Source organism: Narcine bancroftii, chromosome 12 (genome assembly GCF_036971445.1).
Source record: "Narcine bancroftii isolate sNarBan1 chromosome 12, sNarBan1.hap1, whole genome shotgun sequence".
Taxonomy (NCBI): Eukaryota; Metazoa; Chordata; class Chondrichthyes; order Torpediniformes; family Narcinidae; genus Narcine; species Narcine bancroftii.
The window spans coordinates 21,774,012-21,799,949 of record NC_091480.1 but is presented as its reverse complement, the minus strand read 5'-3'; the positions used below and the strand labels follow the sequence as shown (position 1 = coordinate 21,799,949).

General features: G+C 38.7%; 1 protein-coding gene across 1 annotated transcript; it reads left to right on the top strand.

The window, feature by feature from the left end:
• Positions 1–1,239: 1,239 nt before the first annotated feature.
• pdia2 (protein disulfide isomerase family A, member 2) lies at positions 1,240–23,036 on the top strand. The gene is made up of 12 exons (XM_069904875.1): positions 1,240–1,315; positions 3,393–3,557; positions 4,597–4,803; positions 8,895–9,028; positions 9,151–9,288; positions 11,542–11,658; positions 13,429–13,554; positions 14,381–14,575; positions 16,403–16,523; positions 20,609–20,790; positions 21,621–21,722; positions 21,828–23,036. Exons 1-12 carry the CDS (start codon positions 1,240–1,242, stop codon positions 21,924–21,926), a joined length of 1,662 nt encoding a protein of 553 aa, XP_069760976.1. The 3' UTR covers positions 21,927–23,036.
• Positions 23,037–25,938: the final 2,902 nt, after the last annotated feature.

Here is a 25,938-nt window from a genome sequence, read left to right as displayed (position 1 = left end):
TTTAGCAACCTCGTCAAAAACAGAAAAAAATTACACAAACTCTTCACACATTGACTTCATCCTTGTTTATGTGCAGAAAATGGCATTTTTCCCCAAGAAATTATTCCATAGTCAGTTGTGCGAAATAGAAACTTCAAAACTAAGATTCAAGTATGAAACAGGACAATTCTGTAACAGTCATGTACTTTGACAAAATTTATCCAAGTAATTATGCACGTGCAGTACAATTTCTTTAAAAAACTGGACAATGCAAATAGAATCTATTTTAACTTGCTTATTGACATGATTTAATTTTTAAAATTTAGACATGCAGCATGGTAACAGATCCTTCCAGCTCATGTTCCCATCACTCAATTGACCTACAACCCCCATATGTTTCTTCTCAACTTTGGGAGGAAATCAGAGGAAACCCACGCAGACATGAGGAGAACGTACAAAAACTCCTGACAGACACCACCAGCTTTGAAACTGTATCACTGGCACTGTATCACTGGCACTGCACCACTGGCACTGCATCAGCATTGCGCTAACCGTGATGCCCTCACTTACAACAATAACTTATTGTCCATTCCTTACTTCCCCTGAACTGAGGAGATTTCACAGCATTGTGTTTCTTTAGTATGTTTGGTTCACATGAAATCTTTGAAAGTTGAATATGTGACCAACATCAACTGACAAGGGAAAGAGTCATGCATCTCAATTTGGAAAGAGCTGACATTGGAAACATGAAAAAAAAAGTCACTGTGACCAATAGACTCATGATGGCTCTTTGACCGAACTCTTCAGTCATCCTAATTCATGCTTTTGCCCCATAGCCTTAGATATTCTTTTTGCATCAACTTTATCTGCAATTCTTTATTCAGTGCAAGTGATTGGGGTCATCTGGCATTGTCGGTAAGGAGTTTGTACATTTTCTTGATTGCATGGGTTTCCTCTGGGTGCTCTGGTTTCATCCCATGTTCCAAAGATATATGGGATTAATTGGCCACATGGGTCTATTTGGGTAAGGGTGGTAACTCATCAAGGAAACTTGTGAACCAGGTAGTCTTTACAACAATTGAGTATTCTTCATTGCTGATGGTATTCCTACATTTTTAATTCCAGAAATACTTAATTTGTGTTTCTCTGGCAACAGTTGTCATTAGTTCTGATCCCCGATGCTGTAGGTTTCCATGAAGCTGGTGCACATCTCATTGATGCATACTACGAAAGCTAATTTTTCCTTGTGTTTGCACAAGCATGGTATACGCAATCAAAACATTTCCTTTTGCTCTGCAAAGAATTAGACTTGGAGCTGTTACTTTTAAAGGAGGAGGTGAGTGCTCAAGAAATAAAAAAGGGAGCGAAACAATGCATTGTTTTACTGGTAAGAGCATTTAATTCTTCCCTGCAGATCCATACTGATTCATATTGGTGTAATCCCGTTAGATTTCATTTTCTTTACTGCCACATTTACTGCCCATCGTCACCCTCTTGATTCTTTTATCGCTTGCCTAGGCCAGGAGGTCATTTACAGTCACTTCCTTCATGAAGGGGTAATCTCCCATCTTAAACCAACTTGCTTCTGAAGAACTGCTTCGCCAGGCTACCAGCGTCCTTCAAAGTTAGAGTGGTACCTTTAAAAAGACTGTAGGGCCACGATAAAGGTACCATTCTAATTCTGACGCACGCCACCCGCAACTTCTGTTCCTCCACAGTGACTCCTCCACTGGAGAACCAATGATTTGACATTTGTACAAGGAACCCTTGTAATAAACCGTGTCTGCCTGTCCCGCATCGGACTTGTCAGCCACAAACGAGCCTGCAGCTGACGTGGACTTTTACCCCCTCCATAAATCTTCGTCCGCGAAGCCAAGCCAAAGAGAAGAATTAAGTTTATGCGGTGGGAACTTGTTTCTCAAAATTAGGAAATGATAATTTTGTCACGCGAGATTTTTATACCTCTTACCCAGGTACTAACATTCATACTTGTCAAAGTTCAGATATTTCACTTAAAATCACTAAGCTTTGCTTAGCTTTGCTACAATATATTTAACCACTATTTTGCTATCATTGCATATTAGATAAGAATTAACAAATTTTCAGCAGATGATATTGGTTGATTAATGATTTGGTTTAAATAAGTTTTAAATTCTTCTCATGAAAATAAGACAAAAAATGAGATAATACTAGACAGAAATTATGACAATAATTTATATGAACCCAAACATCTGTGTAACAAAGCAAGAAAAATTAAACATTTCAATGATTAACTAGTATAGAAAAAAAAAATTCTGGTATCTGGCACCTATGGGGGGATTGATAGATACCGATTTTCCGGTCGCTTGAGATTGTGGGTTGCATGGATTTTCAAACTAACCACTAGGGGCGTCAATTTTAAACTTTAATATTTTTTACCAATTGATTTTCCGCAACCGGCTGCTTGAGTTTCCAGTTACTTGAATTCTGGAGTATATTGAACAATATCTTTACTTATGCTTGTTAGTGCTCTCTCTATGGCTCATTACAACCTTTGTCATTAGTTTGTTAGTCAAGGAGAAAGTCATCACCAATGCTGGAAGTCTTTTAGCAGGAAAAGTCAACAAATTGAGTGACCGCCCTGCTCCTACCAGCAGTCAACACGTGGATCATTGCATCTGCTGGAAGTGTAACAGTTTCTCATCATTTGTGTGTTGTAAGGCTGAAGCTGCCTGACAAATCCACCAGATCAAACATGTACACATATTGTCAGGATTGGCAAATTCTCACATCTATATTTAAGATTTAAATATGCAATAAATTCAATGTTATCGCATATAAAGGTCATCAATAATTGTACAAGCCACTGTCATTTAAATCTGTGAAACAAACTTTGAAATCAAAACCAATGAATTGTTATTAAATGCATAGCATTTATTTTTTAATTCCTTTAATTTTTCACAATTGGCTATATGCTGTGGGCTAAACACTAATATAAACATTTTGGCACTTTTGCAACGTAAGATAATTTTGCATGTCCATAGTGCCAACGTCAAATTCAGAAACTGGCAGCACTTTGGAAAAATTTGGTGCAAATTTTCCACAGTTTTCTGATCATATCAGATCACAGGTACACACTGCTGATTGCAAGAGTAAAATTATTGTTGCATGTCAACATGAGCAATGATAAAATTATTTTTTTTCCCCTTGCACTTGCATCAAATACAACATCAAATCATATTCCAATTCTACAGACCAGGAGTAATCTCTGAGCTGTTTCATTATCATCACAGCCAGTAATAATATTCCACGAAATGCTGTCCTCAGGCGTCATAAGGGCCTTGTCTTTATCAGTGCTGCCTGCAATCAGTGTGCAGTTCTGGTCACCATGATCAAGTGTTGCCTTTTGATGTTCCTTGCCTTCATCCTTGTAGCAAAGGCTGAAGACACTGAGCTCAAAAATGATACTTCACTGCCAAAGGAAGATGCTGATGAAGTTGTTTCAGATGAGATTACTGAAGACCAAGGTGTTTTAGTGCTTAACAAGCACAATTTTGAGAGAGCTCTAAAGGAGAACAAATATCTTCTGGTGGAATTTTGTAAGTAAGCATGATTAACGTTTCAAATTCTCTGTTCATGCTTTGATTGAAGGTTAGATAAAACATTTTTGACAAATCTAATGTGTACAAATGTCAACTTAACGTGTTACCAAGAGACCTAAACAGATTTGTGAGTACTGTGTCCAATAATATATTTAGTCAATTAATCAAGGGACTATTGGCCACTTTCTGAAAGAGTTACATATTGGAATCAAATGCAAAGTTGATGGCCTATCGTTGCAAATAATAGTCCTTTCTCCTTGTAAGTATATTTCTGATCCTTCTGGATATAAAAATAATTTGTAAATACAGATAATTTCACCTAATTATTGCAAGATAGTTCAACTTTTTGTAATGAAGACTGCATTATAATACAATATATATTTTGGCAACTATGAATAAATATACTGTTAAATAATGTGCAAGAAAAATATTACTTATAAGCTCCCATTTCATATAAATTAGACACTTTTATTATTGAATTAGATTAAACTTTTGCCTCTATACTTCCTTCAAAACAATATTATTCATGCTTAAAATATTGAGTAATAAACTCAAAAACAGAATAATAATTTGCTCAAGTTACAAAGTCCCCAAAACAAATGAAAAATTTGGGCAGGACGTGGTAACGAATGGCTTCCAATTTATTTTAGTATGTACATTTCAAAGAACCCGGTTAGGAGTTGGGATTGATCAAGTTATACCAGACTTGAATGCAAGGTTGGCATTATTCTGAGAAAACCAAACACACTTATGAAATTTTGCTTGTTTAGTTTTATGAAAGTAATTCAATTATTTTGGGGAAGATTTGTGTGCTCTATGTATAGGATTCTTCAAAGTAAAAGCTTTACAAAGTTTACACCTTATGGTGACAACCTTTATCAAAAGCTTGCCTGATATATTGTATTATGTCCGAGAGCTTTTGACGATAAGCAAATCTAGTAAATGATAAGCATTTGTATTTGATGTCTGAATGTTGCTTTCTAAATGCATAGAGTTTCAGATAATTATTCAATGTTGCTTTTACCTCTTGCCAAAGATACTCCTTGGTGTGGACACTGTCAGAGCTTTGCACCAGAATATACGACAGCTGCAGGACAGCTGAAGAATGAGTCTTCCGAATTCAAGCTGGCCAAGGTTCACGCCATGGAGGAGAAGGAGCTGGCTTCAGAATTTGATGTACGCAGCTATCCCACATTGAAGTTTTTTAAGGGGGGTAACAGAAAAACTCCAGCTGACTACACAGGTAAAATGATTCCAACAGTTATTTACTGGTTTCAGACGAGATACATTTGGGGAAAAATAGTGGATTAAGGAATGACAACATAGCTGGAACACATGAACACAAATTTAAGATTCTTCATAGACAATTGGCTTTAAACGTGGGTCACCAAAGTCTAAACTTTTAACTTCATATTATTTTGTTTTGAGCAATGAGAGATAATGTGTACTATGTCACCGACGTAGAGTCAAACTGCATTATAATCGCCTTCACAATGCGCAAATTTTGCATTATATTACTGCCAAAGTGCTCAAATCCTCAGATTTTTTCGTTGGAAGAGGCAACGTCTTGCAAATGATGAAGGCCATTATAGCTTCTTACTTAAGCTTCCTCAGTCCCCTTTTGAGGACGTTCATAAATAGGCACCTAACTAGCTGATTTTTATTTGATGCACTCTAAAGGATGTCTTGTGGTATCCTCCAGTGCTGTCATAATAATCCGTCTGATCAGGCTCTTGAAATGTGCCTTGATCTAAAAAAAAATATGGACAATAATTTCTATCGCTAGTCAATAATTTCTAGGAAAATAGAGAGTTGTAGGGATCAGCATTTCCCTGGCACTAGAACCTACTGGGAATTGTTCCATGTGGATGTGGCACATTTTCTGACTTCACATTGTTGCTGAATGCAGCAGGAATCTGGTGCAGAGTTTTGATCTGCCCCAGGACACACCAACTCATTCATTTCAATGCAGATTTAATGGATGTGAACAGAAATTACAAGAATAAAGTGAGTTACCTTATTATAATTATATTTGTTTGCTGCAATGCAACTAATTGTTTAAAAGTTTTAAAAATAATATTCATTACTTTAAAAACATGTTAATTGTTTATTTGACATTTGAAAATAAAGTTTTGAAATGCTTTTAAGTGTTATCAACAAGAAGCATTGACAGACAGCAAGGTTAGGGGAATTACTTTGGCATTCAGCCAACGTTTTCTCAGATAGCTCAAGTTTTGTGTGACTTGTTCTGTCCAGACAAGGCTCTGGTCCCATGCATGGTTCCAGAACCAGTCTCCCTGGCACACCACTGGTCACAGACTTCCAATCTAGAAAACCCTCCACTATCATCCTCTATTGCCTATTACCAAGCCAGTTTTGGATCCAATTTGTCAACTTGCCCTCGATCCCATGGGCTGTAATCCCTTGGATCAATCTCTCAAGTGGGACTTTGTCAAACACCTGACTAAATTTTATGTAGACGTGCAAACCTTATTAGACTTTGGATGGCAAGCCATGCTTTGTAAATTCAGGCTATAATAATCAAGGGATCTTTTAAGTGTTACCTGCTTGATAAGCAAGGTTAACAATGACAGAATTGGCAGGCAACACACATTGGTGTTACTGCTGCAAACGTTGTCTGTGTTTAACTGTTGTAGAAACTGCGTGGCAGTTGAATGCCAGATCTAATCTTAATGGGAGTAAGGAGTACAGCAGTTACATAGGTTGAAGGGTCTATCTTTATCCGAACCCCTGTCAGAGTCTTCCTCTAATCTTAAAATCTTTGCTACTTATCCCTATGTGTTTAATGTTGCAAAGAAGTCAGGAGAATGAGAAGCAGTTCAAATAAACATCTCAGTGTGTCCATCCCTAACAGTGTGTGGTATATTAGGAAGCCTATTAGGCAACATATACTGGAGGACAGAGTTCTGATAGGTGGTGGGTGGATATATGTTGAAAAAACACTTTGAAAAGCTTGCAGGATCCTGGAATATAGAAGTAAAGCTGTAGCCTACAAGATCAATGAACTCAGGATGAACCTTTTCAAAACAACAGGAGTATTGATCTCAAGACTAGTGATCATTCTTTGGGAAAGACATGAAGGCTTTGGTGAGCATGCGAAAGAGATATGTTAAGATAATTTTGGATATTAAGATAACTTTGTAGACAGATTGAGAAAGAAGCTGTTCCCACTGGTGAAAGGGTCAAGAACTAGGAGTATATAAAATGTAAGTATTCTGGAAAGAAAAAATCAGAAGTGACTTTAGATTTTTAGACTTTTTTAGACATAGAACATGGTAACAGGCCCTTTCAGCCCACAAGCCCATGCTGCCCAATTACACCCAAGTGACCCATAACCCTGGTATGTTTGAAGGGTAGGAGGAAACCGGAGCCCCAGGGAAAACCCACAAGGACACGAGGAGAACGTACAAACTCCTTACAGATAATGCAGGATTCGAACCTCAAGTCTCAATTGCAGGTGCTGTAACAGCTTTGTGCTAAGCGCTATGTTAACCTTGACATTAAGTGTCTTTACACAGCATATGGCTAGGGCAGTGGTCCTCAATTTTTTTTTTCTACTAAGGATCCCATAGATGCTCTGTGGTTAGTAAGGGATTATTTAAGGTGGTATATGAGTGGGAACAAAATGGTTGAGAACCACTGGGTTAGGGTCTGGAATGAACTGCCATGGCTCATAGGGAAGTAATTTCAGTTTACTGCCCAGCAAAGCAGAGGTGTGTAAGGATTAAAAAGGAAAGAATTGACACAATCATGGGCAATGTGGAATTAGCTGGATTGCTTTTGAATAGTGCCAGCATACATTTGGCAGCTCAAGTGGTCTTCACCTGTGCTGTAACCATTCTGTGATCGATGATGCTACAGGATACCTGGCATGGTTTAGTTGACCTGAATCCTAAATCCTGCCAATGGAACACCATCTTTCTATTGTGCTTTTAATTAGTTGCATTAACAGTTCCTCTATTACTTTGAAGACTTCATAAATGATAAATGAGCATCTGAACTTAATTCTAGTGCATTTTCCATGAAGGATTTTACGATTCAGAAACTACTGTATTTGAGTATTAGCCTTGTAAGGGACCAAATTCCCTCAAACATGAGCTGTTGAATTGGATATTATCTCAACTAAAGAGCCAAAGCTTTGTCCTCAATGGAATAATTGATTTTTAGATTACTTTTGTCCTTTTCCCACCACTCCAATTTATTCCACTCCATTTTTAAAATTCAGGGTTTGATTGTGAGAGATTAGAGAAACCGGAACTGTATTCCCTCGACTTTAAAAGGATAAAATGTGCTTTGATTGAAGGGAACTTGATGGTGTAGACAAAATGGTTTTTACTGGCAAGAGTAATTGAAAGATCGGGTCAAAAAGTTAGAGCTGCTGTGGAAGTATGATGGAGCTCTTGCCTGAAAATAGTCACCAATGCTGGTCAACTGTTATTTTTTTTTCTGAAATGGATGGATTTCTGTTAAACCAGGATATTAAAAGGTAAGGGGCGGGGGGGTTAACAATGTATACACGTTCAATTCACTAATTTGTCAATAGATCATTGAATGGTGGGACAGATTCAAGAAACTAAACATGTTAATCCTTTTCATTAGGACTGATAATGTTCCATGAAATCCTGTAGAGCTATTCATTTTTTAAATTAGGTGTGAACTTCTATGTAGTTTCGGTCTGATTAAATTGTGTTCATATGAACAATTCCCTAATGGCAGAATATTTAATCAGAAGAGCATTTTATTCATCCAAAGAGATGACTGGCACACTTTGTTTACATGTATGCCTCATAGGGATGTGAAATTTGTCTTCACAACTCAATGTCTGCCACTTTATCCATTCCTCAGGTCTGATACATGAAACTTATTTCAATAGGCATAATCTTTTTTTTAACAGCAAATATTTTCCACGTGGACTTCTGCAAGGGAGGTCCGGTTAACGAGTGGTTAGCACAACGCTATTACAAGCGCCAGCGACCCTGGTTCAAATCTGGCGCTGTCTGTAAGGAGTTTGAATGTTCTTCCCGAGCCTGTGTGGGTCTCCATCGGGTGCTCCGGCTTTTCCCCCCTCCCCACCTTTAAAAACATACAGGGGTTGTAGTTTAATTGGGTGCCATTGGGGAGCATGGACTCCAGGGCCGGAAGGACCTGTTGTCATGATGTATGACTAAATTAAAAAATGTTTAAAATTTAACATTTAAATTGAAAATTTAAAACTGAATTATTTAAAATGTTTTAAGTATTAGAATGTGGTAAACATTGATGTTGGATTATCTTCACCATTTTGATGCTTGGCTGCTATTTTATGCTTTTAAGGGAAAAGAAATGCAAAAGGCATTGTCAGCTGGTTAAAAAGAAGAGCTGGTCCCAGCTATACATTCCTGGACAGTGGAGCTGAAGTTGAAACATTTATTGATTCAGCAGAGATTGTTATTGTTGGCTTTTTCAAGGTAATGACTGGACCTTCACACATTTTCAAAGACTTGCAAAATAGGCTTTTAATTATTCCCTTGATGTTTCCTTTGTTATACTGAAAAAAATTGCAGAGTTGATTTTGCATTTCTTTATTGAGGACCTTGAAAATGATGATGTGAAAACATTTTCGGAGACAGCAAATGATGTTGTAGAAATACCATTCGCTATTGCTAACAATGCAGAGGTTTTGGAGAAGTACGGCATTTCAACGAGCACCATTACACTGTTCAAAAAGGTAAGGTTTATGAAGTTGTCTTCACTCAATTAGAATGTTTAGGCATTGGGCAAGCAGATCCTCGACTCAGTTTTACAATTCTTGTTAAAGGCCGATCTGAAATGTAGGATGAAGGTTGGAAAATTCTCCCCAAATTGCAGACAAGGCAGCCAAAATTCTAATTGGCTTATGATAATTGCAGTACTTTGTAAAAAGAAATTGAGCAGGTGTATTTGCTTCTGAGGCATTTGGGAGCGGGAGTGTGTGGGGGTAAGGGAATAGTTTTATCTACTTTGAAAATATTTCATACATGGTAAAGATGCTATTGTCTGGTGGCAGCTGTTGGGAACAGATGTGGTCCTTTCTCTGTGGTCGGTCACCTGTATTGGCCAAAGACAAAGCAAAAGTTGGGACAGCACACAGCACTATTGGTTCGACTGGGGAAGATATAGACCCAATCCAGTCCTACTTACCCATGACTATCCGCAGTACCACCAGCCTCCCTCAAATCTCATTGAACACATCTATCATTTTATTTCCATTTTCAGACAATTACTGACCCCCTGATCTGGGTTAACACATGCTGTGTGCTTCTGCCTCCACTGTCTCTTCATTATCCCTCACTGGAGTGGAAGGTTAATATGTAAAGAATTCACAATTTCTGAGAAGTGCAACTTTGCGGGCCTTAATAACTATCGATCCCTTTATTCTGGTGGAATGTCAGCAGCCGTTGCTTCAGCGAATTGCATTGTGGGGAATTAGTCGAAGGAAAATCAAAGGGTAGAACAGTTTGAGTGATTGGGCGGCATGGTTGGCGTAGCAGTTAGTGCAACGCCTTTACAGCACCGACGATTGGGACCGGGGTTCAAACCCCATGCTGTCTGTAAGGAGCTTGTACGTTCTCCTCGTGTCTGCGTGCGTTTTTCCCAGAGGCTCCAGTTTCCTTCCACCATTTGAAGCGTGGTTTAATTGGGTGTAAATTGGGTGGCACGGGCTCGTGGGCTGAAATGGTCGGTGGCCATGCTGTATGTCTAATTTAATTTACATTAAAAAAAATTTAAAATTAAAGATTTAAATTTAAACAAGCAACTAACAAATGAAATGCTCTTGAAGAGAGTTACTTAAGGAATGGAGGAGCAGATGAATGGTAATGTAGGAAATGCAGGTAATAATGGGAGTTCCAGCTCTGAGGGTTGATTATGTAGGTCAGTGAGAAAGGGAATACTTATGACAGAAATGAGCGGGGAGGTGGATGTGTGTGGTGAGGATGCAGTTAACCCATGAAGTTGGCTCTTATCCATATCAAACCATAGCATATCCCCCCTCTCCCTGAAAATGAATGAAAAGACAGCAAAACAAGTTAGAGAGAAGAGCAAAAGAGAACTTAAGGAAGCAAAATGGGAGAAATGGACAGAAAATCATTAATTAAGTTGGTTCAAAAAATACAGGATACATTGTTTGAGTTATTAATTTTAGTTAAACATAGTTATGCATTGACAATATTTTGCTTCACATGTCAGTTAATGAAGCCTCATAAACCCCATCACCATGTTTAAACTTACTTTAAAATTTACCCCTTGATGTTGTGCTTTCCCGTTATCTCACACCTCCCCCTCACTGCGACTTCTCCAGCCCTCCCAGAGCTCCGCGCTTCTCAGTCCTGAATCTTGTAGCAACCAATGAAAGCTACATTTTATCTGATAATCACCTCTGTAAGCCATTTTGGGACTTCTTTTTTTACATTGTTAAAGATGCTTTAAAAATGCAAGCAGGGAATCGTGATGCGTACTGAAAGAAATTTGCTTTGTCCCAACTTCGTTTGGAAAAAAATCCACCAGAGATTCATTAGTGGCCAATATGCGTGCAGTTCACTTATACGCCTGTAGAGAGCTCGTGCGTGGTAGTATTTAATTAGAATTGTCAACCATTAAACAGTCTTCACAGCTACTTACCCCACAGCATACATTTTAAACCCTGCTTTGTGATTCGTTGCACTCACATCCTCAATTATAATGATGTCATCTAGGATTTCCACTCAAACCTGCACTGGCTGCTAACTTTCAAGCTGTGAGACAATTACCTGGATTTATATCATTAAAAAATAATTTAATTTGTGCAAATTGCAGAAAGTGAGCCCTCGGCTTTGTTAACAGCATTTTGCTGATGTTCCTAATTGTACAAAACAGCCTCCTTCTCTTAATTGATAGTAGTTGTCTTTGAACAGTAGTGAATTTCTTTGTCAAATATATAATTGACTTAATATGTTTTCTTTAGTATGATGACAGGAGACAAGATTTTGAAATTGATAATGAAACGGGTTTGGTAAAGGATGAACTCAGTAAATTTATCAACATTAATGAGATGCATCTTGTTACTGAATTTCTGAAAGAGGTAGGTGTTGTTTCCTACAATTAGTCATTTAGTCGGGTAGAAGAAAAATAAAAGACGGTTAATGCTGAAGGTCTAAAATTAAAACACCCACAAAAGTACTGAACAATTTCCAATTCTCTCTGTGAGAGAAACAATGATTGAAGTTGAGAGTCATCATGGCCAATATTTTAAAGTTGACTTTGATAGCAAACTAGATAGAGCTGTAAGTGAATAATTTGTTGAGGAATCTGGTCAGTCCAACTATTATACAAAAAAGCTATTATTTATTCTGGAGGAGTACATGACTAGGGTAGGACAATAAATTGATTTAGTGAACACATTTTCATCATAATTGCATTGTGCAATGACAGTAAAGCCACATCAAATCAGATCCTGGGGTAAGTACTCACAAGAAAGAGGGCACCTTCCCCAGAAAATGATAGCAAAGGCTTGTTTCCAGGAAATAGACCACCATGGGGTAGCTCATGGTACAGCAGGTAGTCCTGTTGTCTCATAACTCCATTGATCCAGGTTTGATCCTGACCTTTGGTGCTCTCTGGGTGGAGTTAGCAAGTTCTCCCTGTGAGTGTGTGGGAACACCTTAATGCTTTGGTATTGGGATGATTCTTAGTCTAAAGGTAGATAATTACTAGCAACAAGTTTGAAATAAAAAACATTCCAGTGTAAATTCAACAACCATTACCATTTTTGTTTTAAACTTGAAGAAACAAATATGCAACATATGAATAGCATTATTTATTCAGAAATTCTGGAACTCATTATCATGGGAAATTTAGAGTTTGGGCAGGTGGCAGGCTGAAAGATTTCATTATTTCCTATCCCAATTCTGAAACCTTAACAGGAAGTTTGTCTGAGCCTTGTTTATAGCGAGGAAATCTTGCCACAGGTAAATTAGCAGGGATCCAATTATCTTAGGTGATTTTCGTTATAAATTCCAAACACTTAACATACAAAATGAGTTATCAATGTGAAGTATGTAAACCCTAGCAGGTTTTTCACTGTATCTAGATACTCATGGAAATAAACAGTTCAATTCAATCCAAGTGGTTTTTCTCTCTTAGGAATAAAACTAGTTTTAATTGACAATCAGTCCAAATTAAATCTACCATCCTTTTGTTCAGTAAAAAAAAAATCAATTAATAATCCCTAAATAAAGACAGTTGAGTTTTAAAAACTAAATTTGGGTGTATTGGGAAAACCACACCCATAAAGGATTGGAAAAATTGATTGCCCAAAAATATTAAATATTCTTAAATGTCAGAGATAAATTGTCATGGATTGAAGATTAGGTGTGAAGAGCAGAATATAAAGTAAATTTATAAACTTTCCACACATAATGAACAATATGTTACATTTTGAAAGATTGGTTACTTGATTTCGAACTTAAGCTAAATAAATTAACATGGAAAGTCTTGAATGGAAAAACTCTTCTTCTCTGATCTAAACAACATTGGGGCACATTGGGGAAGAAGGGTTTGGTTAGGCAAGAGTGTTTTGAGGTATTAACCATGCAGAGGGACTTGAGAAAAAATATCTCAGTGTTTTTCCAGGAATTGTTTGGCTGTTTTACAAAGCATTGCCTCCGTATCATCTCTACAGCCCTAAATAAAAAATGGCAAGAGGCGTGCAATAATATGTATCACTAGAAATAATAGTTTACAGTAGTTTGCGTGTTGTCATCAATTGGCTTCATGTAATAAAGATCCTGTCATCATAACTACGCGGCTTTCTGTCCAGCTGCCTTTAATCCACAATATTTTAATTTTGCAGAATAATGCCAAAATTTTTGACGTTAAAATTGACAACCACATCCTGTTGTTCATCAACAAGACAATTAAGGAACAGAATCAATGTTTGGAGCATTTTAGAGATGCTGCAGCTTCCTTCAGAGGCAAGGTACAGAATTCTCAAGACTGCAAGTTTATTGAACCCTCCAATGGTTTCACAGCGAACCAATTACAAATGTTTATTGCAAGAGTTTTGGTTCCTTATTCCCCATTTTCATTTTGATTCACTGAATTTTAAATGGCTTCTGAAAAGCAAGTTTTAAGTCTGATTCTTAGTAGTTGTATTATATATAATTGTTTTGAGAAACGGGTTTTTCTGACACTTTTTGATGTCTATAGAACTTTAATACATTTGAATCATTAACTAATTATAATTCCAGTATAAAATTGGTCCAAGGTAATACATGTAGTGAAAACATTTTCTTCAATTTGAAAACTTTATCTTCAAGATCATGACAACTTGTGCGCGCATACGCAAACAGATATGCACGTGTGCACCCCCACACATACAGATACGCACCCCCACAGATGCGCGCCCGATCCCACACACACAGACACGCACACCCACATTCATACATACACCCACCCCCACACCCACCCACATACAGCCACTAGTTTCAAAGAGAACAAAGTGCTGGAATTACTTTAGGAAAGTTTACATGCTGTAGGTGGGAAAGGGACAGCTGCATAAGAACATAATCTTTCCAAATAATTGAGATAACATTGGCCAGAAGGTAGAGTGACTGTTTTTATGCCATTAAACGTGACCCAAGGCTTCATTGTGTGACTTTAGTTTTTAGTGCAGTTAGTTCTAGTTTAGACCATCAATTATATTAAAATCAGTATTTTTTCCAACTACCAGATTTCAGTGGATAATGTTTGTTGCAAACCACTGATTAGAGATCAGCTTCAAACATGGCATTTCCATTTTTCAGGTCCTTTTTGTTTATATTGATGTTAATGGCGACAATGATCATGTGCTGGACTATTTCGCTGTGAAGAAAGAAGATGCACCAACAATTCGTTTAATTAACATCAGCCGTGTTAAGAAATACAAGTTTCCATTTGATGAAATTAGCACAAGTAACGTGAGAGACTTCTGTCAGAATAGTCTTGATGGACATCTTGAGGTATTCACAACAATGTTAGATCTCTACTGACGTTCTAGCCTTAGAGAGAGAAGTTTACAAAATATTGTAAAAATATTAATTCACTGTATTATTCCTACTTTTTGATATGGATTTGAAAGTTTTCCGCTAGTATCTGGCATCTCTGAAGATAGTTAGATGTTGGATAAGTGAATTTTATGGTTTCTTGAGATTACATGTTCCGAGGATTGGCAAACTAGTGGGCGCCAATTTTAAACTTTCATGTTTTTTACCTATTGATATTCCGCAATATTTTTGAGGTTGCTTGAATTCTGGATAACGGGGATTTTACTGTATTTTATATGCACTTTATTGTGAATAAGGTTTGAAGCGTGAAACAGAAATGCATCATAGCTCAAAGTTCAAATTATTGTCAGAGCACATGACATCACAAACAACCCTGAGATTCTTTTTTTCCTGTGAGCCCCAAAATTTCAGGTTCAGTCATTGCAAACTATGCTCAGTTGCTGCATGTACCAAGGACTCCTGTTAAAGTGAAAAATGTAGTGCAAATAGCTAAGGCCTCAAAGTTGTATCAGACCATTCCATACTTTGTAAATATTAACCAAAGAGTTAAAGGGGCTAATTTCCAGATTGCATTTTCTGCATCAAATAAGGAAGTAAGGAAATGGAGCAGCAGGAAGGCACTTGCTCCACAAGCTTCATTTAATGTGATCAGAGATATTCTGCTCCAGGGACTAGTTTGCTTACCCAGTAGGTGGATTTGGAACATTGATGCTTTCTCTCCAAGCTTTTAGGTGTCTGTAGCGTGAATAAAAACTCTCACGACTGGAGGGAGAACATGTGCTTTTATTAGCTTCTAACTGAGGGTCTTGAGAGGGGCTCAGGGTTTAGGCGGGAAACCAGGGTTATATCCGGGTAGATGGGGCCATCAGTATAACACACCACCAGTGAATCTCAGTTCACTGCAGGGTCCCCCATAGGTTATGCAAGTTTTAAAAATTCAAGGAAGGGGAGGGGTCTCTCCTGCCCAGTGGACCAGGAATTTTGTTTTGATTTTACAGACTTAACTTTCAAAAACCCTTTTCCTCAGTCGACCAATGGCTGTGAGAAAGAATTCTTTTTAATGTTTGTATTTTGTTTTTTTACATAAGTGATTTTTCAGTTCTGAAGTGTCTCCCTATCTTCTGGGACTGGCCGTTCACATACGAATGGCTAAAGCTCCAAATTTTCGTGTCACACCGCGAGTTTAGACAGAATACCTGAACTGCCAAATTTAAGGAGGCTGGATGTCTTATTCATTAGCCTATTGTTTACGGATAGCCTGCAGTTCAGTTTAAACTGCAGGCGATCAGTGAAAATTACTAGGGGTCGAGGAGGTAAAATGTCGGAACTTATTCCCGTTCCGATCTTTTTACACAGATTGCGCTCCGGGAATTTGGGAATAATTTCCTGGAACGCAGGGGCTGTATAAAAGGCATATTTGTTGAATCCTGCTGTGAACCTCTATTGTCAGAGGACATTGTTGTGCTTACAGAGCAAGAAAATGGAGAAGGTTTACCTTGCAGATGTTGATAATAAGGCCAATAATCTCCTTTACTTCAGTGAATGAGCCTCTGTATATGTACATGAGGTTAGGGTGACCTTATTTCTAAAGTGGAGATGACATCCTGGATGTCGGATCAATCTCCATTTTCAGTTCATCAACAATATGCAATTAACATATTGCTTTGTTCCAGATTCTAGCATCTGCAGTCTAGTGTCTCTAGTCACCAACATTTCTAAATTATTAATCATGTATGTTCCCATTCTATCCACTACAATGAAAATATCTTCAATCATTTGAAGCCTTATTTAAAGAGTGAAGATATTCCAGAGGACTGGGACAAGAATCCAGTTAAAGTTCTAGTTGGGAAGAACTTTGAAGAAGTTGCTTTTGATGAGAAGAAGAATGTGTTTGTTGAGTTCTGTAAGTATTTGGTCCATATATTTTAGATTTTGAAGTCTGTATATTCAAAAAGTATAATTGACATACTCCAATAGATAAAATTTACTTTCATTGCACCCAGGTTAATGATTAGAATAGGTCCACTCTACCCCTGTAGAGAATGAGTCCACTCTGCGTGTGTGCACGTAGTCTAGTTTCAACAAATATAAAGCTAAAAATATTGATGTTAAATATTGTATTATGAAATACTATATACAGGTTGTACCTCTTTAATCTGGCGATGTTAGGGCTTGGTCATTGCCGGACCACAGAAAATGCCGGAAAATGGAAATTGACCCTTATATAAACATAACAAAGGTAGAACAAAGCTTAAAACAGGAAATAATACTGCGGGTGGCACAGTTAGTGTAGCAGTTAACACAATGCCTTAATATTGGCAGCGATCAGGACATTGGTACAAAGTTCTAACAGGCAGTGCAGTACTTAAACCCCGGTCCAGATCACTGACGCTATAAAAGTTGAATCTACCGCTGTTAATAAAAATTCCTTACAGGCAGCGCAGGACGCGAACCCTGGTCCCAATCGCGGCAGGTTCAACCTTAAGGACTGGGGATTGAGTCCCATTCTGTCTATAAGGAGTTTGTACTAACAGCGGCAGATTCAAACATGCCGGTCCGTGGGAGTTGCCGGACCACAGAACACTGGATAAGAGAGGTACAACCTGTACTATTATGTTAAATATTAAATCACTTGACGTTGATAACTGTATTTTTATCACTGACGTGTGTTCAATGCACAACCTGCCGTGGGAAATTCAGTCAAAGGTAATTTTCTGTGGTCCATGAATTTTCAGCTAAATATCCAATATGTAAAAGTAAATCATTCCATAGCTATGCTAAAAAAAAAAATCCACTCAAAACAGTCCACTGCCTTAAATTTCTCATCTCTCCATCAACACTCCATGGCTAGAGAGTGCAAAATGATTCTGGTGAACATAGGATCAAGTCCAAACTTGAATTATTGATCTGGGAACACATGCTTAAATCTCACCATAAATTGTGCAAAAGGAGCACAGAGCTATTTGATTTGACCCTGAAGTAAAACTGATATTGTGGTAACCCCACAAAACTAAAACTAAAAACAGAGAATACTCAACAGGTCAGGTCTCAGTTGTGGGGATGCATCAGAATTAATAATTGAGGTCAAAGACCTTTTGTCATGACCAAGACACGCCTGGATTGTCACTTCATTTTTAGGGAAGGTATTGACTTTTCTGTAGAATCAGAAACTACGGAGTTGACTCTTTATTGCTTTCTGAAAATGCTTAAAAAGTTAAGATGAAGGCTCACCAATATTTTTTTTAAGGCCAATAAACACTGACTTTGCCAGCTCCAGGAATGAAGACAAAATTTATAATGAAGCACTCGCTTCGACTTCCCCATAATCACTGAGCACAGTGAAGGCAGCAAGTGCATAAGAGCACTGCTTCCAAATTCCCTGACAATCTCTCCTGACTCGGGCTTGGGACTCATTCCTGTTCTGTGGGGTTGATTTTGTTTTTGCCTTATGTTTGTAATGGCCTGGCAGAATAGGTGAAGTTTTAAGAGCTTTGTCTGCTGTGGAGCTGAAGAATTTGTTTTAACTGGGAATCCAGAAAATTATTTGTAAGTTTATAAATGTTCTCTCCTAGACTTGTTTTTCTGGGTCCTCTGTTACTACCTTTCACCCCTCCTTTCCTCAAGCTGCCTTTGAAAGGTTAGCCCACTGGGAATCCACTCCCTCAGAATTTTTGAAAGCGCACACAATTCAGCTTGTCTGTCCCAGAGGTTAGTGTGGCCATCTGCTGGTCCTCTACACATCTACATCTGTAGACGTAGTTACTTTGGATTTCAGATTTACTGAGTACATACATAAATGACATACAACCCTGAGATTCTTTTTCCTGCTGTGAGGCAAAAAAACTGGACTCAATGTACACATGTAAACAAATAAAGACATGTAAATGAAGTGCAGAAGTAAGAATCGTTAAAATGAGTATCTGATTGAGCTTTTTGTTGAAGTCTGTTGGTGGAGGGGTAGCAAGTATTCCTGATCCTGCTGGTATGAGTCTTCTGGCACCTATATCTCTTTCATGAATGATGGTAGCAGCAAGACCATGGTGTGGCTCCTTGATGAATGCTGCTGTTCTCTGATGGCAGAGCTTCCCATTGATGTTCTCAGTGATGGGGAGGATTTTGCCTGTGTTGTCCTCGATGGTGTCCTTTGCCTTTTGCAAGTCTTTATTCTCAGGGGTACTGGTGTCCTGATACCAGGCCGTGATGCTCCCAGTTCGCACTCTTTCCACCACACATTTGTAGAAATTTACCAGGGTTTCTGGTGTCACGCTGAACCTCCGCAAACTCCTGAGGAAGTAGAGGCGTTGATGTGCTTTCTTCATGATGCTATTAATGTGTTGGATTTAGGAAAGATCCTCTGAAATAGTGACTCCCAAGAACTTAAATTCACTCACCCTCTCTACCTCTGACTCCCCCCATTGATCACTATTTATGTGAAGTATATGAGGCAAAATTTACAAGGAACATTATGCCACCAGCTAAAATATTTTCATTCCAGATTACTCTTCAGGAAAACCCCAGTTGTATTTTTTGTATTTAAATGATATGATGTGTAAATATGATCAAAGGGTAGTATAACCTGAACAGTGACACCAAGAATCTTAAAATGAAGGCTTGACATTACTTTTTCAAGGCTATTTCGCAATGGACAATAAACAGTGACCTTGCCAGATGCAGAATTAATGCAAAACTTACAATGCAGCACTTGTGCAAACTTCCCCAAAATTACTGAACACGATGAAGGCAAATATGAGAAGGTCCCCAAGTCATCAGTCGTGCTTTAAAATTGTTTTAAATTATAAAATTTTGAAATTTATTTTTTAGGACACGGTAACCTCGAGCCCGTGCCGCACAATTACACCCAATTGACCTACACCCCCAGCTCGTTTGGAACGGTGGGAGGAAACTGGAGCAAAGACACGGGAAGAGCTTAAAAATTCCTTACAGGCAGTGCCAGATTCAGCATTGCGCTAACCACTACATAGGCCAAGCCACTCTACCATGCATGCCCACCAAAATCATGTTCTAACAATTCCAAGGGCAGATTGTCAATAGGGTACAACAATTGTCAATAGGGTACAACTAGTGACACGTCCATACAGTCTTCAACCTGCAATTCTGGGTTCAGTGACAGAATTGTGAAGTGATGGATGCTGTAATCATACCCACCAGCTCAACAGCAATAATGCAGGGCCAAGAGTTCTGCTTCTCCCTCCTGTGCCTGTAGACTGAGTTTAGTTTTTGTCCTAGTCTCGTTCTACTTGAGCTTCAGACGGAGTCATTTTCAGCATTTCCAAAATCTGTTATTTTATCTTTCATAAAATTTCCGGCCTCACATTTAATGCCCTCAGTAAATACTCCCTTGCCTGAAGCGCTGAATCCTAGGGTTTGTTTTTTTTACAAAAAAAAATTCTGCTTCGTCATCAATCCAAAACTGATTCAGAAATAATGAATATTTCTGTGAAAAATTGTTCTGCTGAGATCAGCAGATTTAACTGGTTTACATCCGTGCACAAAAATTGGCTGGTGTTTGAATTACCCAGATTAAACACTTCTTCTATTTTTAAATGAATGAAAAAAAAAATCTCTCCACCATTCCATCAGATAATCGGTGGAATTACCGAAGATATTTTAACCTCTTGTGGCAATCAGCACCAAGAGAAACTCACAGGGAGTATGCAATGAATGAAGGAGCTTAAGCAAGCCAGCTCTCATTTTCTGGGAAGTCCTCTGTTGTATGCCATCATTCTCCAGGATCCACAACACAAAACTTCTGCAATATTCTTACTAAAATAATTAACTATTGGATTTAGTGTAAACAGTGTGAGATTAGTGACAGGTGTGGTGCTTTAGATACTGGGTGGCACCCTTCTTCACAGGTATCCTTTTCCTGCAAAATGTTGAGTTCTTTTGCTGTTATCAACAAGATCAGTTCAGTAAAATGAAAAGATCAAAGCTGTTAACAATGGCTCTTCTGATTTGGTCTTGCAGATGCTCCCTGGTGTGGTCATTGTAAAGAATTAGCTCCAATCTGGGAGCAGCTGGGCGAGAAGTACAAAGATCACGAAAATATTGTAATTGCAAAAATGGATGCTACCGTAAATGAAGTGGAATCAGTTACAGTCAAAGGATTCCCAACCATCAAATATTTCCCTGCTGGCTCAGAAAGAAAGGCATGTTGGGAGTTCCCATTCGATCCACCTTTGAGGCAATTTTGTTGCAGTTACGATTAGTCCCTGCCTTTCTATTAAATATGTAGAAAACCTGGGCTATGTAACAGTCAACACCCAAATGTCCTGGAGAAACTCAGGTGGCCATCCATAGGAAGCATCCATCTTGTCGAGCCCTTTAATTCCTATGCATGCTGAGGGGCCTGCTGAATTTCTCCAATACATTTGAGTATTTCACTCGCCACCCCCAGCAATTGCAGACAGACACTTAACTCCATTTCATTCCACCATATCGGGGGGTGGGGGGCATGTAATCCCAGAGAGCAACGAGACTGTCTGTTTCCCTCATTTTCCAGTCCATGTGCTGGAAGGTCACGAGTGAGGACTTCAAATGGCGCGTGGCACTCTATCTTCATGTGGGAGAAATACACGAGGGATTCAAACAACTGAGCAATCTAGCCATGTTGTTCATGAATGAGTTGGAGATGGGACTGATTAACTGGTCTTGCTGCAAGTTACTTGATGTTACAAGTCAGATGAGTCCATTCTTTCATACAGACAATGCATTACTTCCCAAAATGCTGCCTAGAACCATAGAATGCTCCAGCACAGAAAACAGGTCATTCGACCCTCCTAGTCTGTGCCAACCACTATTCCACTAGTCCCACTGACCTGTTCCCACGCCATAGCCCTCCAGACCTCTCCTATCCGTGTACCTATCTGATCTATTCTTAAATCTCAAGATCGAGCTCGAACTTATTTTAGATTTCAATACTTTGAAAGAAGGAGGCATTTTATCCTGGCAAATAAGTTGCATATGGCTTGTTTCACAGATTGTGGACTATAATGGAGCTAGAAATCTGGAAACCTTTGCAAGGTTTCTGGACAATGCTGGTGAATTACCTCAAGAAGGCAGCGGAGATGATAATGACACAGTCAGTGCATTTTATTTTGGATCTGCATTTCTTTTAGATCTTATTTTCTATTCTCAGTTACATGAACCATTTCCTAATGAGTGATTATTTTCCTCAATATTGCAGAATATTGACGACATTCCTCTGGAGAAGAGCAACAAAACCAGCAAGCAAGATGTAAATGATGAGGTCACATCCAGTAAAAATGAAAAAAATGAATTGTAGTTTCCTTTATGATCATCTCAGTTAGAGAGTGCAAAACAGAATGGAGTAATACAGCTTTGGTAATACAGAAGGTTTCATGAAGATCAATAATTTCTTATTGGAACAGTTCTGAATAAGAGAGACCTTCTTCCCTAATACCAGACACATCTTTCTCTCTCCTCCCTTCTCTGCCTTCCATAGTGACAGCTCCCTCCATAACTCCTTTGTCATCTCATCCCTTCCCACTAATCACTCTCTTGTTGCCTTCCCCTGAGGCGGCAGGAAGTGCCGCATGTGCCCACACCTCCTCCCTCACCGCCATTTGGGGCACTAGACATCAGAGAGACTGGACACAGACTTGGAGATCGCTCCGCTGAGCACCTTCGCTCTATTTGCATCAATGACAGGGATCTCCCGGTGGCTGTCATTTCCCATGCTGACATGTCTGTCCATTGGCCTCATTCATTGCCAAACCAAGGCAGTAAATAGGAGGAGCAAGACCTAATATTCTCTCCAGGCACTCTCCAACTGGATGGCATTAATATTATTTTCTTTTTAAAATATTTTATGGAAATTTACAATTATACAAAATACAGTTATATTTTAGGATATAATTGCAGAAGATAAAGAGAGAAAAAAACCCTGATGGCATTAACATCTGCCAGCCTACCCCCTCTAGCTCTCCACTCCCTTCCCTGTCCATTCACAGAGCCATCTCCCCAACCCCTGTTTGCCCTCCCTCCCTTATCCACCCATCACCTTCTGCCTGTGGGGTTGCGCTCCACCCCCTGCCCCTCCACTCCACCATTTTGTTCGGGTGCCTGCCTACATTTTGCCAGTAGCTTGATGAAGGGCTTAAGCCCCAAATACTGTTTATCTTTGCTACATAAAGTCCACTGTGTGACTTGCTGAGTTTCTCCAGCATTGTGCTTTTCCTCCAACCCCCGGTCTCTGCAGACATTTGTGTTTTACTTCTTCCCTATTTTTGCTGTAAAAAAAAACCCAAATGTTTATTGTAATGCAAGAAGCAAATGTGGAAAAGGAGTTTATAACAATATTTTAATAAATTCCTTTGGAGGCCATTAAGTAATTTTATGTACTTCTGTGTCCGAATTTATAAGCGCAGCTGGGGTTGGGAGCAGAGCAAGGTGGGTGGGATAAGTGTGAGACCAAAAAGGAATTTATGCAGTTCACTGCGCATTTCTGGATATCTAGTCAAGTAAATCATTATTGGAGCTACTGCCCATTTAACTTTTCTCAGCCCTCAAATGCCCAGGAGATCCTATGTAATCCTGGGTAGGAATTGGAAGAATCCAGTCATTTGTTTCATCCTCATCATTTGGCTCCTTTTGTGAAAATGAAAGTAGAACTGTTTGCATTGTTTTAAGTGAAACGGATCCTTTATTCAAGTTGTAATACAAAATATGCACAAAGTAGAAGCTTTCTTATTCATAGATTTCAATTAAATAAAAGATGATATCTCTGTGATGGTGTCTTAAATGACAGCTCGATATTGAGTACAATTATTCACATCCATTTAGCTCATGAGCTATTATTTACCCTACATGAAATATTTATTTAAAGGAGGTATTGTTAATAAGACGAAGGCTTCTAATACCTGGTCTCCAAGAACAAGTATATCTATTGTTCATTCTCCCTTGCTATCTCCCTCCATTATCTACTCCATTAATCACTGCTCATCATCTGCTCAATGGCACTCTCTCCCTGCACCACAGCCTGAATTTTACTCACTGCTACTCCCCCACTGATAGACCACCACCCTCTCACTGCCAACTCCTTCCTCACTATTGACAATCTCTCTCTCTCATTGACAAAAACTCAACATGAAAGCTATCAGATTATGTCACGACCCTGACATCTTGGCTTTGTCTGGCCTGTTTTTGTCTAGACAAACCAGAGAATGGTAGTGGAGATGGATATGTTAGGGTCCTTTGGATAGGTACATGGAGTTTAGAAAAATAGAGGCCTATGGGAAAGCCTAGTAATTTCTAAGGTAGGGACTTTGTGGGCTTAAGGTAGGGGTGTCAAACTCAAACTCACAGAGGGCCAAAATTAAAAACTTGGACTGTCGTGGGCCAAACTAAATATTTATTGAAAATTTTCAACAACATCTGCATGTTTTCTCTTCTTTCAACATATGTAATGTTAAACTTTTTCTTATTAAAATAAATGTTTAATAATAGTTTTGGTTAAACTCTTTCCAGAAGAAGCATTAACAAATGAGAAATAAAATATAAAATAAAGTTTGCTGTAAAACCAGACTTCTTTTCATCTCCTCCACCTTCTGGAGCTTTTGCTTCCTTGTACCTGTCCTGGTGTTTTGTTTCATAGTGTCGTCGTATGTTATATTCTTTAGCTACAGACATGCTGGCTCCACACACAAGACAAACAGGTTTGTTTTTTAAAATGAAAGGTCCTGTTTTCTGTCTTTTGTTTGGCCATTTTTCATAAGGGGTTTATTACATGTGAGTTTGGCGACAGGTCGCAGATGCTAATAAAAGTAAAGAGAGGAGATGGGGGCGATTAGTGGGCTGACGGGTCGGCGCCAATGCATTTGCAAAGCATTCTGGGATTTGTAGTATTAGCTGTGCATGCACTATACTGGCGCGGCGGCCAGTGGGCCAGCTCTAATACATATTTGATATGATCTTGCGGGCCAAATATAATTATATCATGGGCCAAATTTGGCCCGCGGGCCAGTGTTTGACATGTGTGGCTTAAGGGGTTGTATTATGCGGTAAGTTTTCTATGTTTCTATAATACAGGGTGCGTCTTAATTTTAAGCAAAACGTGACTCGACATTTGTGCACTAGTGGTCAAGGGTATAGTCTTGGGTTCAGTGTAAGTAATTGCAAATTATATTAAAATAGATGTTAACAGTTCCTGGAATTTCACTTTCACTTGGCTAAAAATCTAATAATGTTCATTGAGGCGCTGATTTTGTTGAAGAGATCGTCTGTTATTTTTGAAGGGACTTTGCACAGTTTGGGGATCTGAGCTGTAAACCGGTAACGGCAAATATAATAATGTGGATCAGCCAATTCCGCTGCAGAGCTGGAGAGCTGGCTGGATTGGAAGATAGTAATGAAGGAATGTTTCAGATTTTGTTACTACCTATATTGCAAAGTTGGTCAATTCAAATTGTATGTATGAACTTGGATTTTGAGGAGGAAATCAGTAACTCGCCACGAACCTAATGAAATGCCTTAGTCATGAACACTGAAGACTGGAAGTTGTTACAAGATGTGCCTGGTAATTCTCGCAACCCTGCTGCAGTGGTCACACCCCCGGTTGCAACTTTATCAGGGTTATTGGAAGGACATAGGTAAGGTAGATAGCAAAAATGTATGATGTTCAACAGAAAGAGAGAGAGGAAGATAAAGAGTGTGAGAGAGAGAGAGTAACAAAAGGTAGAGAAGCTGCAGTGAATAGATCACAGCAGTGCAAAGTAGTTAGTTTAAATTCTTTTCAGAGTTTGAATTTATTTGAAGGTTTAAAATGTCTTTTAAGTGTTAATTAATGTTTTCGTTTAACAGCTTAAATGTACTTTTATGGACTTTAACAATTTTTGTATATTTCTAAATATCAGAAACATTTAAAACATTGAACTGGGTTAAGGAATTGAATTGCTTGGCTGACTGTCCAAGTTTCTTCACTGGTATCTATTGGAGTTTGGGGATTTCTCAAACAAAACCTCCACACAGCATGATCTCAATAAGAAAATGCCCCATTTATATATCAGGATTTGCTGGGGTGAAATGAGCTATTCCAAACTGTAAGATTCAGTCCTCGTCGAGGGGTCAGCAGTGAAGAGGGTCAAGAACTTAAAATTCCTGGGTGTCAACATCTCTGAGGGTCTGTCCTGGAGCCTCCATGTTGATGCAATCATAAAGAAGGCTCACCAGCGGCTGGCTATACATTGGGAGGTGTTTGAGAAGATTCGGTATGTCACCGAAGACTCTTGAAAACTTCTACAGCTGCAGTGTGCAGAACATTCTAGCTTGTTGCATCA

What these genes read in the sequence shown, in the direction of transcription:
- pdia2 (XM_069904875.1), top strand. Translation starts at nt 1,240, where the DNA reads ATGGTATACGCAATCAAAACATTTCCTTTTGCTCTGCAAAGAATTAGA. An exon ending in AACTCCAGCTGACTACACAG is followed by an intron (nt 4,804 to 8,894) that starts GTAAAATGATTC and finishes TATGCTTTTAAG; the next exon opens with GGAAAAGAAATGCAAAAGGC. An exon ending in CAGCTTCCTTCAGAGGCAAG is followed by an intron (nt 13,555 to 14,380) that starts GTACAGAATTCT and finishes TCCATTTTTCAG; the next exon opens with GTCCTTTTTGTTTATATTGA.